Source organism: Zonotrichia leucophrys, chromosome Z (genome assembly GCF_028769735.1).
Source record: "Zonotrichia leucophrys gambelii isolate GWCS_2022_RI chromosome Z, RI_Zleu_2.0, whole genome shotgun sequence".
NCBI classification, from domain to species: domain Eukaryota; kingdom Metazoa; phylum Chordata; class Aves; order Passeriformes; family Passerellidae; genus Zonotrichia; species Zonotrichia leucophrys.
The window spans coordinates 54,997,213-55,014,305 of NC_088200.1; the positions used below are offsets into that span (position 1 = coordinate 54,997,213).

At 43.1% G+C, this 17,093-nt stretch overlaps 1 protein-coding gene across 4 annotated transcripts in view; it reads right to left on the reverse strand.

Moving 5' to 3' along the window:
* The window catches only part of SLC44A1 (solute carrier family 44 member 1), a 72,844-nt gene extending 65,638 nt beyond the window's left edge, over nt 1-7,206 (reverse strand). For all 4 annotated transcript variants that reach the window (XM_064736871.1, XM_064736870.1, XM_064736872.1 and 1 more), the window contains exon 1: nt 6,960-7,206. In XM_064736871.1, the coding sequence (XP_064592941.1) occupies nt 6,960-6,986 (27 nt within the window). In that variant the 5' untranslated portion in view covers nt 6,987-7,206. The remainder of the gene's footprint in view (nt 1-6,959) is intronic.
* Nucleotides 7,207-17,093: the final 9,887 nt, after the last annotated feature.

Below are 17,093 nucleotides of genomic sequence, written 5' to 3' on the forward strand. Positions count from 1 at the left end.
AATTGCTTACCTAGAAGATTTAAAAGAGCAGAACAAAAAAACACAAAACAAACAAACAAACAAGAAACCAAAAAACATAGAAAAAAAAGAAGGGACCTAGCAAAAACAGGCCAATGAATACAATGACATTTATTTACTGCATAAGTCTGGGAAATGTCAAAGTGGTAGAATGACCTAAAAGAACCTTATTGGAACCTTAACCATCAACACAAACTCTTTCTCTAAAAATTATAACCAAGTTCTCAGTACAGTTTCATAAAACAAAGCTAAAAATTAGTAATCAGTTTAGTCAACAGGTAGAATTAGCCTAACAACACTGCATAACCATTTTTAGAAGATAAGCGTAGAACTTACACAATTTTCTAAAGGCTGCTTCAGAGGGGGAAAGATACAAAATATCAAAGACACAGTTTCTGTTAAACGGGTTTGTAAGTTCTACTTTTCACAGAAGAAATCACAGAGCTAAGTTCACATGCAGAAAATTCTAGTCAGCCGAAATACAGAAAAGACATGCAGTTACCGCCAAAGCTTGCCTTCAGAGTAAGGACAGTGAGGGGAAATGACATAATGGGGGGCATCAGAGAGAATGCAAAATTAACATCAGGACCAGCATGCCATGGGAGGCTGCTCCTCCAAACTTACTGAAAAGACCCCAAAAACAACGAGCCAATGCAGAATTAAGAGATTAGAGTGATGTCTGGACTTGAGGAACAGAGTACCGAGCCTGCAGAGATGCTGAAAACCTTTGCTGCCCTTCACCCTAAGCAAGAAGACTTCAGCTAAGGCCAAGACCCTGGCTGGAGCCACTCGAAAGCTGCGAAAGACGGGGTTATGCCCTCTGCTCTCATGAGGGCGGGACCCTCAGCTCTGCCCCTAGTTGGCAAAGCTGCGCATTCCTCCTCCGAGTCACCCTGGGAGAGACAAAGTAAAGGAAACAACTCACTGCCTACAAATTTTAAGAGGTGATACAATTGAAGGGTACTACTCAGTAGGAAAAACTCAATGAATTTTATAGAGTACTCACAAGTATCTATGTAGGTGAAATAGTTCTGTGTTAAGATCAAAAGGAATTACTTGCACAGGTTGTGCAGTTGCTTGTGACAGCATTTATAAAAGGACATCTCATGCTTCACAGGAAAGTAACAGAGCTTACAGATGAGAAATAAAGAAGAAATTCCATGAGATGCCTTATCATTAGCATGTTCTTGGATCCTGCTTGTACACTTCATCCCACTTACCATATCTGCTTACCAGATACTAGAAGAGAAGACTCATTTACTGTCAATATATTGAAAGGGAAATCAAGCTTTCTATCCTGGAAGAAGTCATAATTCATTCTGCTTCCCTTCATCAACACAATTATTTGTCTGGTCTTCTTCCATGCCAATACCCATGGCCCAGAATGAAACAGGCATGTTTTGATGCCCCTCAAACTCATTTGACTGTGAGAACCTCTGACAACTAAAGACATGTAGCTGATGTACAATTAGTAATCTGTATTGGCCATAATAGTCGAAAGAGGTATTCCATCAGAACTGCTCAATTTTGCAAAAAATTAGGAACTCCAGATTTATTAAATGTTGTTTTGATAGCAAATGCTCAAGGGAAAGTTAAGGGATAATCTGTCTTCATCTCCTCTTATAATGGGAAGTTCTTACAGTCTTTCAAAAACCAAGGTCACCACTAAAACCACCAATGTGCTTTGTTTTTCCCAGTCATGCCTCCAGTTTCCAGCAATATTTCAAGCTTCTCTCACACATATAGTAGATAAAGTCACTAACATAAAAAGCTGTAAGTTTATTTTAAACACACACAGTATTTTCTAATAGTAACACAAATACTAAGACTCCAATAAATTGCCTTGTTTCCTACAACATGCTGCCACAGCAAACACCTTATAACTACTATCAGCTACTAACATTGCAGAACAGCAGGAAGGGAGAAGAGAAGTTGTTTTTTGTCTTACAACTTTTCCATGAGATGGCAGTTTAAGGTCTGTCTCTCCCCACACCTCATTCCCTTTCACCATCTATGAATTTCTGTCCTCTCAGATAAAGCAAGGCAAATTTTACAGAACTGTGCTATAAATTACATAAGTGGAGCAATTTGAGTTATACTGTAAAATAAGTTTTCTTGCTTAAAAACAAACAAAAAAACCCTGTATGGATTAGTTCAGATTTACACCACAGCCTAACAGTTGTGGCAACAGAAGAGTGATGAACTCCAACAGCTGCTTCCTTAAAATCCAGTTTTAAAATGGATTGATGCTGTGACATAAAATATCATTGCAAAAGGAGAAGAATGAAAAGCCAGGGAAGAGAATACCAGCACTCAATTCCATTTTTCTTCCTCAGTAAAACTAAAGATTTGAAAGAAATGCAATTATTTTAACAACTCAGAACTTCTGCACTATTTGCTAAAAAGAATCCCTACATTTAGGCAGAGAAGATAATTTCCAAAAGAGCACAAACATACAAAAAAACCCCCCCACAAACTCAAACTAGAGTTACCTCCATCAGAAGTTAAGAAGAAACTAAAGCTTTGTTGCACAGCAGATCCATGACAAAAGAGATGCATCCAGACAGAGGCACCCTTCTTGTGAAAACACCCACCTCGTGATGGCCATAAAGATATGGCCAAAAAAGGGCTGAAACAACACGAAGGTACTGACAAGTAACAGCAATACCAGACAGGAGACAGAAATCCCACCTCAGTATTCATCCCTTCCTTTACAGGTTTTAATCTTATATAGGATAGTACACTTTGGCTAAACAATTCAGAGAAATCTTAGGAAGATCTGTTCATGATAACTGACAACAGGTAAACAAGAGTGCTTTAAGACAACTAAGACGTAGCCCACATTGCACAAGCTTTCCTCTATAAGCTCAAGGTTCAAGATGGTGGTAGTAAAGAGACAGCAAGCTCAAATAAATGACAGCTTAGTGATCCTAAATAAGTACAGGATTGCACGAGCCCCTAAAGAAAAAAAGATGACAACATCCTGGTAACACCAAGGAGAAACAACCGGTAACATTGAAATGGAACAAAAAGTAAACAAGAATTCTAGTTGGGAAGATAAAGAAATAGCGGAGATCATAGAAGATGCTACACCAGGGGAAGTGAAAGAACTTTGTGCAACAACGGAATACCAAAGTGAAAATAAGAAAGAAATTGACAAGAAGTACTCCAGTTCTAATTGCCTCAGCAGGCAAAACAGCAGTGGGGCAACAGAAACATTAGCTCAACTGGAATAAAGTCTAGTATGGTTGCGTCAAGTTTAATTTAACATGACTCAACAGATACAGCTGATAAATTTGGTAAAATAAGAAGAAAAAGGGGAGAAAGGCTGGAGGGATAACCACAGACAGAAGTAGTGGCAAATAAACAATAATCAGAGAGTAGAAGGCAGTGCTATCCCTGTAGGGATCGTTCACTTAGGAGCTGGATTCAATGATACTTGTGGGTTCCTTCCAACTCAGAAAATTCTGTGGCACTGCAGACATCCAGGGAGAATAAGACATCATGTGCTAGAGGATTACATATGCTATTGAAAGCAACAGAGACCAACAGGTTGAGAAAGACATGGAATCCTTGCACCTTGCGCACAAGAAGCCTGCAGAGATATAAACTGAAGACAATTTCAGCATAATACAGAATCTGGACTGGAACTGATTTAATGTGAAGGGGAAAGAGTGTGTGACAACAAACATATATTGCTGTGTTCAGGAATTTGGAAAAGAAGGGAGATAGACTGGAGTGCTGTTATTTTTAAGGATGGAGAATAGCAACTCAGAATAAAATTAGGAAGGGAAGAAGATGGCAGCAGGACGTAAAAACCTGAAATTAAAACAGAAAAACTGAATGAATGGGGCTTTGGGTAGTTAAAAAGGCAGAAAAAGCAGAAAACAAACATGAGACTACATCTCTGTAAGTAGCAATCAATAGTGCTGAATAAAGGTAAACATGTCAATTCTAATCAGTTTTTCTCTGGAAACCTTTAGATTCTGCTGGGGAAGAGGCATAAAAAAAGACCTAAGATAGAGAGCTGGCAAAGCAAAGGAACTGGGAAACATATATAGGGGAGAAAATGGCTAACTGATTATGAAATAAAAGCTATGAATAAAACAACAAAGAATTCTATCCAGTTCAACACTCAGTCACAGGTAAATGAATTATCAGAAATGAGAGGAGAAGGTGGTAGTCTTGAGAAAGGGACTTGGAGATGCAGTAATCAGATAAGATGGTAGGCAGAATCAAAACAGAAGTGATAATTTCTGTCAGAAACAGGGATTGGCAGATGAAAACCAAAAAAGCTAGAGCGCTGAAAAATAAACTTCATGAGAAATCTACTTGAAAAACAAAGTCATAAGGAATGAAGGTGTTCATGATAAGAGGAGAGATTATGTCAAAGACCAATATGAAACCACAAAGGGAGAAGTAAAAAGTAGGTGAGGAAATGTGAAGGAATGTCTGATGGACCCCTGCCCAAGAAAAATGTAAGAGGAGGAAATGCAAAGACCATGGTAGATGAGGAGCACAGCTTTTTTTTCATGATAAAAGGGATGATAGGACAGACATTAGGACCTTATGTAGTGCTGTATGATATACAGCAAGGTTTCTGTAATCCATATACCAGACAAAACTGCTGATAAAATATTCAGCACTAGTCTTTGATTTGGATTTCCTGAGGAGACACATCTTTGCTTACAGTTAGGAAATTAAATAAACTGTCATTCTTTATACTTCCCTCATATGTATATGGGGTACAAAGCTCAATTGTTGTACTGTAACTTGCCATACATAAGGAAGGCAAATGAAAAGTTTACTCTGAACATCATACAACCTAGCAGCAGAACACAAATTTAACTAAAACCTAAAACCAGTCAGCTGAAACCCATAAACAGGCTAGATATGCAGACCAATTCACCTCTAACATTACCTACAAATAAGGCTGCATTTTCCTTTAAGAAAAGAATGCTGAACTGCAATTCAAATTCATACAGAAGAGCTAGAAAGGGCCTAGAAAACACTCCAAAAAAAGCCACTTGCATAGAAATCACAGAAAATAAGGTTGGAAAAGACTTGAAAACATTACTTCAAAACATCAACTTCACTCTCAGTGCTCCAAGTCTGTATCAGCTTTCCTTATGCCACTCCTGACGGATGTTTATCTAACATGCTTTGGGTTTTTTTTTAGCAAACCTCAAGCAATACAGACTTCACAATATCCTCTGGCAGTCTACTGCAGTGACTGAACAATTTCAAAATCTGCCCCTAACATTTAGCATATATGTTAGTCTCTTAATTCAAACCATTTGTTCATGCACCATAAGGCTGATTGCCCTCCTCTTTGCAGCATACTTGCTATACAGAAAGGATGTTTCCTATTGCAACTGGACAGCTCTCCGCAGTGTTCTGCATTGGAAGGACAGAGCTCTTATATAAAAATAAAATTTTTATGCCTGTATGCCTGAACGGATAAGCTACAAAAACTCATCTCTGTGATGAGTCATCTGGGACAGCAGAAACGGACTTTCTCACATAAGCAGTCTACTGGAAGCACGATTCAGCCACTGCAAGTGATACAGCCAAAGGAAACTAACATTTACAAGCGAGCAAAGCACAGCCAAGGCATCAATCGTGATCGTTTGTACTACAGCCTTCAGAAAAGAGCCACGCAAAAAACCAGCATAGCTTTGGCTGTGTTGTTCAAAGGCAAAGTTAAAATGGGAAGCAGAGCCGCAAACTGGAGCATTGGGTGGAGCTCCCGATTATGCCTTGCCTGGCAGCACCACTCTGGGGGGAAAAAAGGAGTCAGTACGGGCAAAACAGAGCGAAGGGGGAGGGGGAAGAAAGAAAAACCGACCTCGGAAACAAGAGATGTGCACGGGACCAATCAAACACAGGGAAATGGATGTAGGGAGGCACCTGAAACCTTGGCCATAGAGTGAGGAAGGAGGCTGGAATTAGGACTGCCTCCCTTTCCAGAGGCAGTGGACTTGAGGGCTGCCCTGGGCCTGATGACTTTTCTCCCACGAAATAGCTTCTTTCTGTCGGGTGAAGTAGTAGGGACCTCAAAGAACATGCTGCAGGGAAGGGCAGGGCGTGCAGGGCTATCTAGGGAGAGGTACTGAGGTCGGGGAGAGCTGGGGCGGGGATCACAGGAAAGTGGTGCAAGGCACTACAAGGATGGCAGGTGAGAACTGGGAGGTCTGCAGCTGCAGCCATGGCAGGGAATGCCACAGACTGCAAGGCCAAAGAAAGGCTGGGGAAGAAGGGGCAAGGTGAAAATTACCCACAGGAGAAGGAGCACACAGAACAGTACGCAGAGGGTGGAAGTGCGTAGCATGGTAAGGAGCAAGGCTATGGTGGGGGGTGAACAGCCATGAGCGGGAAAAGCACAGTTACAGAGGGAGCAAAAAGGTGCACAGTTCATGTGCATGAAGGCTTTGGGCGAGTGGATGTATGGGGGAGGTACCCAGCCACGAAACAGCAAGGCTACGAGAGGCGAAAGCAAGGTGGTCGCAGTCACGAGAGGACAGAGCTGTTGGTGGAGGAGTGTGAAGTGGGGAGGGAAAGCAATGGGTTCCCAGCCACGACAGTGTGGTTACAGACTGGGACGCAAGAGAGTGCGCAGCCACGGGAGAACGGCGCTACAGGTGTAGCGAAGGGGATGCACTGCCACGGGAAAGCGGGGCTCCGTGGTGGGAGGCTGCTAAGGGGTGCTTGGCATGAGGCAAGCGGGGCTGAGAGGGGCACAAGGGGATGCACGGCCGCCAGAGAGCGCGGCTGCGGAGGGGACAAGCGGCTGCGCAGCCACAGGACAGCGACGTGGGCAGACCCGGGGCCAGGGGGAGGCACAGCCGCGGGGCGGGCAGCGCGGCCAGGGGCAGGTGTGCCAGGGTCCCGCAGCGGAGGGCGGTGGGGTCGGAGAAGGGAGGGGGACACGGGCCACTCACCTGCGCGGCAGAGCTGCAGCAGCCCATGGCGTCCGCTGGTCTCTGCCCCGTGGGTGCCTGCTAGGCATCCACTCTCTGCGACTCCCCCGCCCCGGGCGGCGGCGCGGCGCGGCGCGGCGCGGCGCGACGCGGGGGGGACAGAGGGCGGCACCGAGGAAGCGGCGGGGACCGCGGGGCCCGGTCAGACGAGCGCGGCTGCACCACAAACGCCGCCGCGGCGCCCCCTCATCCTCCTCCCCCCAGCAGACGCGCGGGGAGGGCGGGGCCTGGTGGGGGCGGGGCCTGGTGGGGGCGGGGCCAGAGCACTGCGGCGCGGGGGGTCCCTGCCCCGCCGGCGGCCCCGCCCCCGCGCCGTCGCCGCTTCCGGTGTGGTGATGGCGGCGGGGTGCTGCTCCTGAGGGCCTGGCCGAGCTCAGGGCTCGTCCTTCGCTCACCACTCGCCCCGCGGCAAGGTGCGCGCCGCGGTGGGGACAGCTGCGTGTGAAAACCAAGCTCTGATCAGCGGGGCTGCCCAAGACTCTGAGAGCCCGCCCGCTGAGAGGAAAAAAAGACCTGATCGTATGGGCCGGTAGTACATAACGCATTTGCAGGCAAGAATCTGTAGTAGAATTAAGCACCATTTCTGCACTTCTTTTAACGCTTCGAAGGATAGTGATTCTCCAGTGCCCTTCTCTGGACACATTCCAGCACCTCAGTGTCAGTGTCCTAGTGTCCTCGCCAGTGCCAAGTACGAGGATCCTGCTGGCCACACCATTGCTGATACAGGCCAGGATGCCATTGGCCTTCACGTCCACCTGGGTATGCTGCTGTATCATGTTCAGGCCCTGTTCATGTTCAGCATTTCTCGGCCCTCTTCCACCATGCAGCTTTTAGCCACTTTTACCCCAGCCAGTGGCACTGCCTGGGATTATTGTGATCCAAGGGCAGGACCTGGCACCTTGTTGAAGCTCTTACCATTGGCCTTGGACCACCAATCCAGCATGTCCAGATCCTTCTGCAGAACCAGCCTACCCTCAGCGTGTCAGTATTCCCACACAATTTGGTATCATCTGCAGAGTGACTAAAGGGGCACTTGATCCCCTCATCCATGTATGTTGATATATAATATATTACATAGGCCCCAGTACTGAGCCCAGGGAGGCCAGTGACCTGTTGCCAACTGAATGTGGCATCATTCACCACCGCTCTTTGGGCTCAGCCTTCCAGACAATTTTTTATCCAGCATACAACACACACATCCAAGCCATGAGCAGCCAGGTTCCCTAGGAGAATACTATGGGAGAGAGAGTCAAAGGCTTTGCTTTGGTCCAGATAGACAACACCCACAGCCTTTCCTGTGTGCACTAAGGACATCACTTTGTCAATGAAGAAGGAGATCATATTGCTCAATGAGGATCTAACTTTCCTAACCCCATGCTGGCTGGGCCTGACTGCCTGATGTCCTGCACATTCTGTGATCAAAAATGTCCAGAACTCATGGTCTGTTCCACAATCTTCCTGGGCACTGAGGTCATGCTGACATGACCTGTAGTTTCCCAGATCCTCCATCCTGTCTTTCTTGTAATTGAGTGTCACATTGGCTAACCTCAGTCCCTTTTAAGGTATGTTTACTGGTCCAGCAGTTGTGTTTGAGTACAACCTAAACATAGGAAGCAATACTCTGTATAAAGTTTGGGGTTTTTTGCTGAATCTTAACTCAGTAGCAGAATTATCTACTATTCTATCAGTATAGTAGAATATCCATGATTAGAAATAGTGTTGCAATGATTTAAATATAAAACGATCCTTTTACAGGCAGAATGAGGCAAAAGAGACCTTGTGACTGGAAAAGGAGTTTTGTTAGGCTTCCAAGAAAACTGAGAAACTGACATGTGAGTGAGTTGTGAATCACACTGGGGTTTTTTTAGCTCTTGTCAGTTTAATGGCAAGTAGAATCATGGAATCATTTTTGTTGGAAAAGACCTCTAAGATCACTGAGTCCAACCACAACCTGGCACTGCCAAGTCCACTGCTAAACCATGTCCCTTAATGCCACATCTTCATATCCTTTAAATACCTCCAAGGTTGGTGACTCATCAGTAACATCACAATTTTCTGATTTTGTAATATCTGGTTAAAATAGTGTCTTACCTTTTTGCATGTATATTGCTATTATTTTCATTGTTCCACCTCATTCTATCCAGATATTTATCTGGTGTTCAAAGATGTGGCCATGAAAGAAATGTTTTGCAGGAACACTCTCTAGCAGGAGTGATTATTTTGTGACTGACACAGTAACTGATAACAAAAATTTGTAGCCAATTCTTGTGTAATTTTGGAGCCATCAGAATGTGTTCCTCCATTTTGATTTTTATAAAATTGACTTTTGTCTCAGTGTTTCTCTTTTCTGTTTGTTTGGGTGTCAGAAGAATTATGTCTGTGCTGTAGATGTTATTTAGCCAGTCTCTTAAGCAGGCCAAATTAATTTTTTTTAAATAGTCTACTCATTTAGGACGTTTGCTTCAATAGTTTCATTCTTTTTCATGAAAAAGCTTGTAAACATACCAGCTGTAGCATAGGTAACTGGGATTTAGTGCAGATATATGACAACTGTAGAAATTATTTGAACAGATATGAGTGTTAGAAATAATCTCAGAATCTCTGCCTCTGGACTAAGGAGATTAATTATGTTTTTGGTAGGGATGCAGTAATAGCAGCAGCAATAGTTGCCTGACTGTCACTAGTTTTACTGTACTTTGTCTGGTCAGTCACACAAAGGAGAGGAAAAGTTAAAAGATTCTGGTTTATTCATAATTTTATGAGCTTTTATATTTATTTGGATTAGCATTTCATGAAGGAACTGAACTCAGGCTTGCTGAATCTTAGTTCAGTAATACAGAAGTTGAACTTCAAGCGTATGTCTAAGTGCATTTTTTTAATTGGGCTTTTTGGATACTTTACTGAATCTGAATGTAATAGGCTCTAAGGCATGGTTACGTCACAAGCTGCTAAAGAGCAAATCTGACTGCCCCAATTTACTGTTAATAGGAATCTACCTGTTTTTCCATAACAGATTTGAGTCCCCCTTCTGCTCTCGCCAAGAGCTTTACCTGTATTTTCATTTCATTGCTAGACTCAAAATGATAGGTAAGAGTTTTTTAAGCACCATCTAATATTGAGAGAGACAATGACAGAAAGAAGGCCCTAGAATGACAGAAATGCCATTAGTATTTGAGAAAATTGTAGGTTATGTCCCAACTGCTTCTATTCTGAGAAGGAAGCATTAATTTTATGGTAATATTTACCTTTTCATTTCTCAGCAGGTGCAGAATCTTGACCTTACTCAGCCATATTTAAAAACCTAAGGATTTTACAAAGTACAATATAATCTATATCTTTGGTTCCATATTTATTAGAGAAATACCTTTAAAATTGTATTAGATAAAATTCTGTCCACATTGATATGTTCTTAAGTGTGAATTTTGAGAAGGAATTTTTGAACAGGCTCAGTTCTCAAAATGCTCAATCAAGACGTAGGCAAAACTTGGCCTTGCCATTAATGAAATAGGGAGCAATGCATTGTTCAGACTAAAATCTGAATATTGCACCAGCAATGTGTTGTTGCAGTCTGTGTGTTTGCATCGTTCTTCTAATTGGCAAACTGTACTTATTATCATTCTGCTGACTTCTTCCACCTACCAATAAACCTGCATCTATATGTGCTTGGCAACCACTATGAATTTTTAATAATCCCCTTCAGTGTGCTTAGCCTCCCTATTCCTGAGGTTGTTTTTATTTGCTTTTGGCCTTTTTGGTTGTTTGGTTTTATGGTTTTTAAAATGTATTTAAATACAGAACCACATGTATTCTCTCCATAATATGCCCAGTGAATGTGCTTTGCTGTCATACACATGTGTTGATGCAGGATTAGGGGTGATTCTGCTGATTTCACCAGAATACTAATGGAAGCGCATCATGAGAAGGAATTGCAACAAACACATGGCAAGTAGGCTGTCAGCCTGTCTATGAGCAGGGGATAAAGCCCACTGACTTATTCAGACCCCTGTGGTCCTTCATGTCTCAGAACTCATGTGAAACTGATCATCTTTCTGAAATGTTAAACCACGCCATTGCACATTTTTAAGTGCTGTGGAACTACAGCATTGAGGCTTCTGTCAAATCACACAGGACACCAGTAACAAAACAGAGAACTGGAGCTGTATGTTATAAACTCCAGCTTCTATACTGAAAATCCTGTGAGTTGTGAATTTTTGTCAGTCAAAATAAAAACATTCAATGCATTCTTCTTTGAATTAGAATAGTTGGTTTCTTGCAGTCTTTTTGATCACTGACTAAGAAAAGATGAACAATGCTTAGTAAGACTGACTTCTTACCAGTTAAGGCTAAGATTTTCTTCTTGCTGCATATCTGACCACAGAAGAAGAGGTCAATTCAGTAAACTCTCTGAAAAAATCAGAAAACCTATTGTGATTCTACTTTTTACTGGAGCCCCATAAATGAGTCATATCAGGTCTGTTTCAATTTAAAACTAGAGACTCCAAGGAGAGAGAAAGAGCATAGGGCTTTTTGAACAAATCAGGAAGGTGAAATTTTCTTTCTCCACTCCTGAAACAAAATTTTGGTCCATTATACTCTTAGAGATATAACTTTCTGGTGAGAGGATGGAGGTGTATAGTGGAGATCCTGTCCATAGGAGGCTATCAAAAATATTCAGGACTCATTAGAAGATTATAATTATTGTGTGTTAGGAAAATGGCTTTTTAAACATTTAGTTTAAGTCCTGCTTTGTATCTGTGATAGTACATTCATGCTGTAATGAAAGTAAACTGGATATTCTTTTTATATTACAGCATGGAGGTTTTGCCCTATTTAATACCTGTTGGACTTCATTCTGATGTCAGATCACCTGTGCATGAAGAACAGTGTGAATAGACCATTTCACGCAAGCAAGACACCTGTCACACATTTACATCATTATCAGCCTGAGCCAGAATCATTCTAGCAATTTGCAGCTGAAATGTTCCATATCCAGTATCCAAGCCCCCAAAATATCCAAAAATCCGAATCCAAAAATTCTCAAAAAATGTTCTTTAAAATACCTGTGATGGTGCTGTTGTGTGTGTGTGGAGTGTGTGCATCAGGTGTGCAATGATGGCATGATAGCAATCAAAATTGTAAAATTTATTTCAACCTATTGATAAAGTTTTGTGTTACCCAAGAGAGACATACAAAGCCAAGTACAATCCTTCCTGTAGAGACTGTACCATCATAATACATGATGAGCTATTACAGTCTCCTGTCATTTCACTCCAGAAGAGTTATGGCTCCCATAGTGAGGATGTAAGACTAGAGATGGAGGACTGCCTGCAACAAATCTCTTACAAGGCTACTGCTGTAAATCTCTTGGAGAAGAGTCAATGCCTAGAAAAAACTATGCTAAAGGGACTTGCCATTTGTTTTCTTAGGGAAGATGGGAAGAGGGGCTACAGAAAAAGGTACTGTTCCATTCTACACTCTGTCATGGTTTGAGCCTGGCACAGAGCCAGTGCCCCCCATGAAAATGCCCTCACCCTGGTGTCTGCTGTGAGATGTGACCAGGAATAAGCAAAACAGGCTTTAGCTTGAACATAAAGAACACTTTATTACCTAAACTACAGGAAAATAGGGAAAAGCTATAAGGAAAAGAAAAAAAAATTGAAAACCTTACAAAAACCACTTTCCTCCTCCCCACTACCTGACTTTCCCAATCCGATACGTTCTCCCAAAACACCAACTGCCCAGCCTGGCACGACACTTTAGTATACTCAAACTTCAGTTCATGAAGAGGAAAGGAGTCCTTATTGTTCCATAGGCTTCCCCTGGAAACACACTGAAACCTCGTGTGCTTCCCTGTCACTTCGGCACCGCCCGGAAAAAAGTCCTTTTGCCGCTTGTGACATCTTCCTTCCATGCCCAGTGCTCTCACCACTGACGCATGGACCAGAGCTGCTTTTAGGGTTGTCTTTCAAGGATGCCTTGTCTCACTCCAAAAAGGCACAGTCTCTGCTTTGGGACATCTGTCCCCCCCATATTTTTCCAACCCCCTGGGGCCGAGGGGTCCTCACGATGAACCCTCCTGGTTCTGAGCCACTGCTTCCCCCTAAATGCAGTCTCTGTGTCACAGGAACAACTGAGTCCATGGCCACAAGAAAAGTCCAGCCAGAAGGCCACTCCAAATCCTCTCTCCTCATTCAATCATCTCCACGTTCTTCGGGCCAGGTCCTTGTCTCATCTCATCTCTCATCTCCCTTCTTATTCAGCTTCGAGGAGGATTAGCATTTTTTGCAAGGCCCCAGTCATGAAAGAAAGGGGTTAAAACTTTCAGTCTCTGTCTGTCCCGGAGCGGCACTCCCACACACGCTGCCGCTCCGGCCGGGCACTCTTCCCCCCCCCTTCTCCTCCTGGGCCGGCTGCTATCACATTCGGTGTCGCCGGCTCTCTCTCTCTCCCTCCTGGGGGGGGGGGGGGGGGAATGGCTGCCCGAGGGCTGACTCCCTGGGATCTTCCACCCTTCCATCCTCGAAGCCTCCTCACCTCCCATCTCTGTCCAGGCCCAGGGCCTACCACGTGGCTGCCCCTCCCCCGCCCAGCAGCAGCGGTCTGGACAGGGGAGGGTGATCTGACCTCTTCGCCGCGACGTCCCAAGAGAGCCTCCCAGGGTCAAAACCCTGCTTTTAACCCCTGTGTATTCTCGGAGGTGTGTCCAAACCCCACTGGCTACACCAGGTGCCAGTCTCAAACTCAAAACCTTCATTGGTTTGACCACAGCTTCCCAGAATTCCCACTCCTTCCTGGTCAAACCACCACACACTCTTTACTGTTGTGCTAGGAATCACTCATCAAGGAAGGTTCAACTGTGTCTGTGAGCAAGAGAAGAAAGGAGACATGGCTGTATTCAAAGTGTAATACTTTGTCTGTCTGCATAGTATTTTATATGAGGTGGAGTAGAAATCCCTCTCCTGAGGCTGAATTTTTTATCTTAGTTATAGTAATTTCCAGGCTAATGATTGCTAGATTGGCACAGGTCTGGACTATTGGTTGTGCTGAATATTTGCAGTAGGCTCAGAAGTTGCATTCAGCTCGGGTGCAGGCTGAAGACTGAGGAGTGCTTTACTGTAGACACAAACACTCATTCATATACTCAGTGTAGTTGAGTACACACTGATAGAGCTCAAAATACTGTTCTGTGTCCTGTGTGTGAGTTCTTGAAAGTAGTCTTTTGAGATTTTCAGGCTCAGTTAAACCAGAAAGGTGGATAGAGATATGGGACTGTCAGGGGACTGCATAATTCAGCTCCATACTGCAGCTTACAGTATATATACAGCCAATACAGCTGGCAGTGACAGCTAACAAAAGAAGATAATGAGGCCTTCCTGTTGAATTTCACTGGGTTTTTTCCTTCTGAGGTGGCTTGTAAAGGCCCCAGCCTCAATGCTTGGTTGTTCTTCAGTCACTCATATTTACCTTTAAAGTTAGAGTAATAAAAATTTGAAAAGCAGTTTCTTTTAATACAATGGCCCCACCACTTCAGTTACAAAAAGAAGTAAGCATATGTGTATAAACAAGAATCGAGATTTATTTGAAATTGAGAATCTTAGCTTGCATGTTTCCTCCCTATATAGACATGCTTATCTTTAACTTCATAACAAGTACTTTGCTTAGTGAAAGCCTGTAAGTGATGAAAAGAATGTTTGGAAAATGGTATTATGTTAATTTTTCTGGCTTACAGAAAATATGGGGACTTTCAGAAGTTCTGCATATTCATCAGGTCCTGTTAATATTGAGTTTCTTCTGGAAAAAAAAAAAAGGTGCATTTTTTGTTTGAGAAAATAACTGCAGGTGATAGAGCTTATGTGACCTTGTGGGCCTAGTTGGAGGGTTTCCATCCTTGTAGGTCCTGGAGACCAGTATGGTACTGTGAATGATGTATTTTCTCCAGTGAATAAAGGTTCCATCTGCTGGGCGGTATCAGCTGTCAGGCTGCCCATGTCCTTTGAGCCAGGCATGCGTTAGTTGATGTAGTCTCATACCACTAGCTCTGGGGTCTAAGGCCACAAAAAAATTGGATGGGAGAAAAAAATCCTTCCCCATCTGCAATAACCACTGTTGTATAAACACCAAAAAAAGAACATTGGCTGACAATATTCTTGAGAAGAGCAAGTTCTGATAACTTTGAGCATTTTTTCTGGTCAGCACTTTATCTTTGATTAGCAGGTCTTTGATTATCTAGAGGTTATAGCTCACCTGGAGAGGTACAGTTGCTTCTGATTGTTCATTCAAACTCAGAAAGTATTTTATAGGAACACAATCAGCCAATATTTTTACGTTTATTTCATTTCATTTTGGCTATATCTCTTTTCTTTGACAAAATATCCCTCTAAATACTGTAATAAGTTGTTTTGTAATGTGTAGGATTTGTCTGCAGGAATTCTATTTCCCGGCCTTTCCCAAAAATTTTTATTCAACAGTATTCCAGAATGTTCTTGTTGCTCTTTGCTTCTATGTGACATGATTCTAACTCCGGCCTCTTGTCACCTGCACCTGTTTTTCCTGTTATTAATTCTTTTGTTGACAGTGTAAGTTCCTGAGTGGGACAATACTTCCAAAATAAAAGCAGCAACAGTCTGCTTGTAGGTATTAGTCTGACAAGCCAAACATGTTGTTGTTTCACTTGCAGATATATCACTCTTGAGCAGGTGACACTGAGAAATAGCTCTTTTGCTGTGGCTTCTTCTCAGTCGTGGCAGACAAGCACAAGTGTTTAACTTCTGCTGCGGGACTAATGAGCATGTGATTAATGACACAGAACTGAGACGTTGCGTGAAGGGACACAGGCGACAGGCTTAGGAGGTGGAGGAGTGTGGAAAGAGTGCAAATAACTGACTGGAAAGGATTTTGTTATTTTCCTGTCACTGTCCCTGTTATCTCACTGACCAGGTTCCAGAAACCTGACCAGGTCAGCTAGCTGGGCATAGACCACAGAATCCCTGACAGATCCTGGGGTACAAAAGAGCAGTTTTATCAATTTTCATGGCACTGGAAAAATTGTGGGGCAGGATGCAGTGTCTGGTATCAACACTTTTGTAGCTATTTCTGGTAGAAGGGATTGCGGAAGAGAGAGAAGCGTATCACTTTGAAATTCAGAAGATTTCATGAGACAGTTTTCAAGCTGAAAATGCTTTTTAAATGTGGAAAACTGTTTTTTGACAGTGCTATGGGAACACTGTACATTTTAGAGTCCAGCCAAGTCTGTTGACATGGGTGCTTGCAATAGCTCATTACCAGAAACCCTCTTATTTTAGAGGTAGATGGGGAAACCTCTCCCTTCTTGAATCAGATCCTTGGTAGGTAGGGTCCAGCACACATACACATTCTGGAAGTTTGATTGTGTGAGTTAAGTTTAGCTGTCTGAGCCCAAGGTCAGCTACTTCCCTAGTAAGCACTGTTGTAGAGAAGGCCAGAGGTGAGGGCCCTGCCCCTTGTCTCCCTTGGGAGATGCTCTGTCCAACCTGATCACTGTTTCTGTCCCTGATCCTGACTAAGACTTGCCTTTCTGCGTCTCAGCTCCATGTTGGTGAAGTCTCACTCACAGGAGCCATAATAAGGCTCCTGGCTACAAGCCCAAATCCCTTACTGCTTCCTAATGTGCTGTGCGTTTGAGACGGCTGGAGGGTATGGTCAGTCTGTGCTTGCAAAACAGAAACACTGTTTCCTTCAGCAAATGAAGGAAACAGTGAAAGGCAGAAAGATTTATGAAAAGATAGAGAAAACACAGGTTCTCAGAAAATTTACATTAGAAATTTTACTTTGCTTAACAAAACCTCAGCAGTAATAAACAGTGCCATGCCATAAAGACAGATTTCAGTAGCTGTTTGTTCTGCAGTATGAAAAGAATATATTTCGTATTTTTCTTCTAATAAGATAAACCCCCATGCTTTTTTTAGTTAATAATTTAATTACTGAGATAATGCAAATTCTGTTGGAAGTATTGCACAGCTGTTCACTTGCTTTTCAAATTAATGCCTCACTCTTGGAACAGTTAGTTCTGCTTGGACCCAGTCTCTGACCAAGGACAGACTCTGGTATAGATCAGAT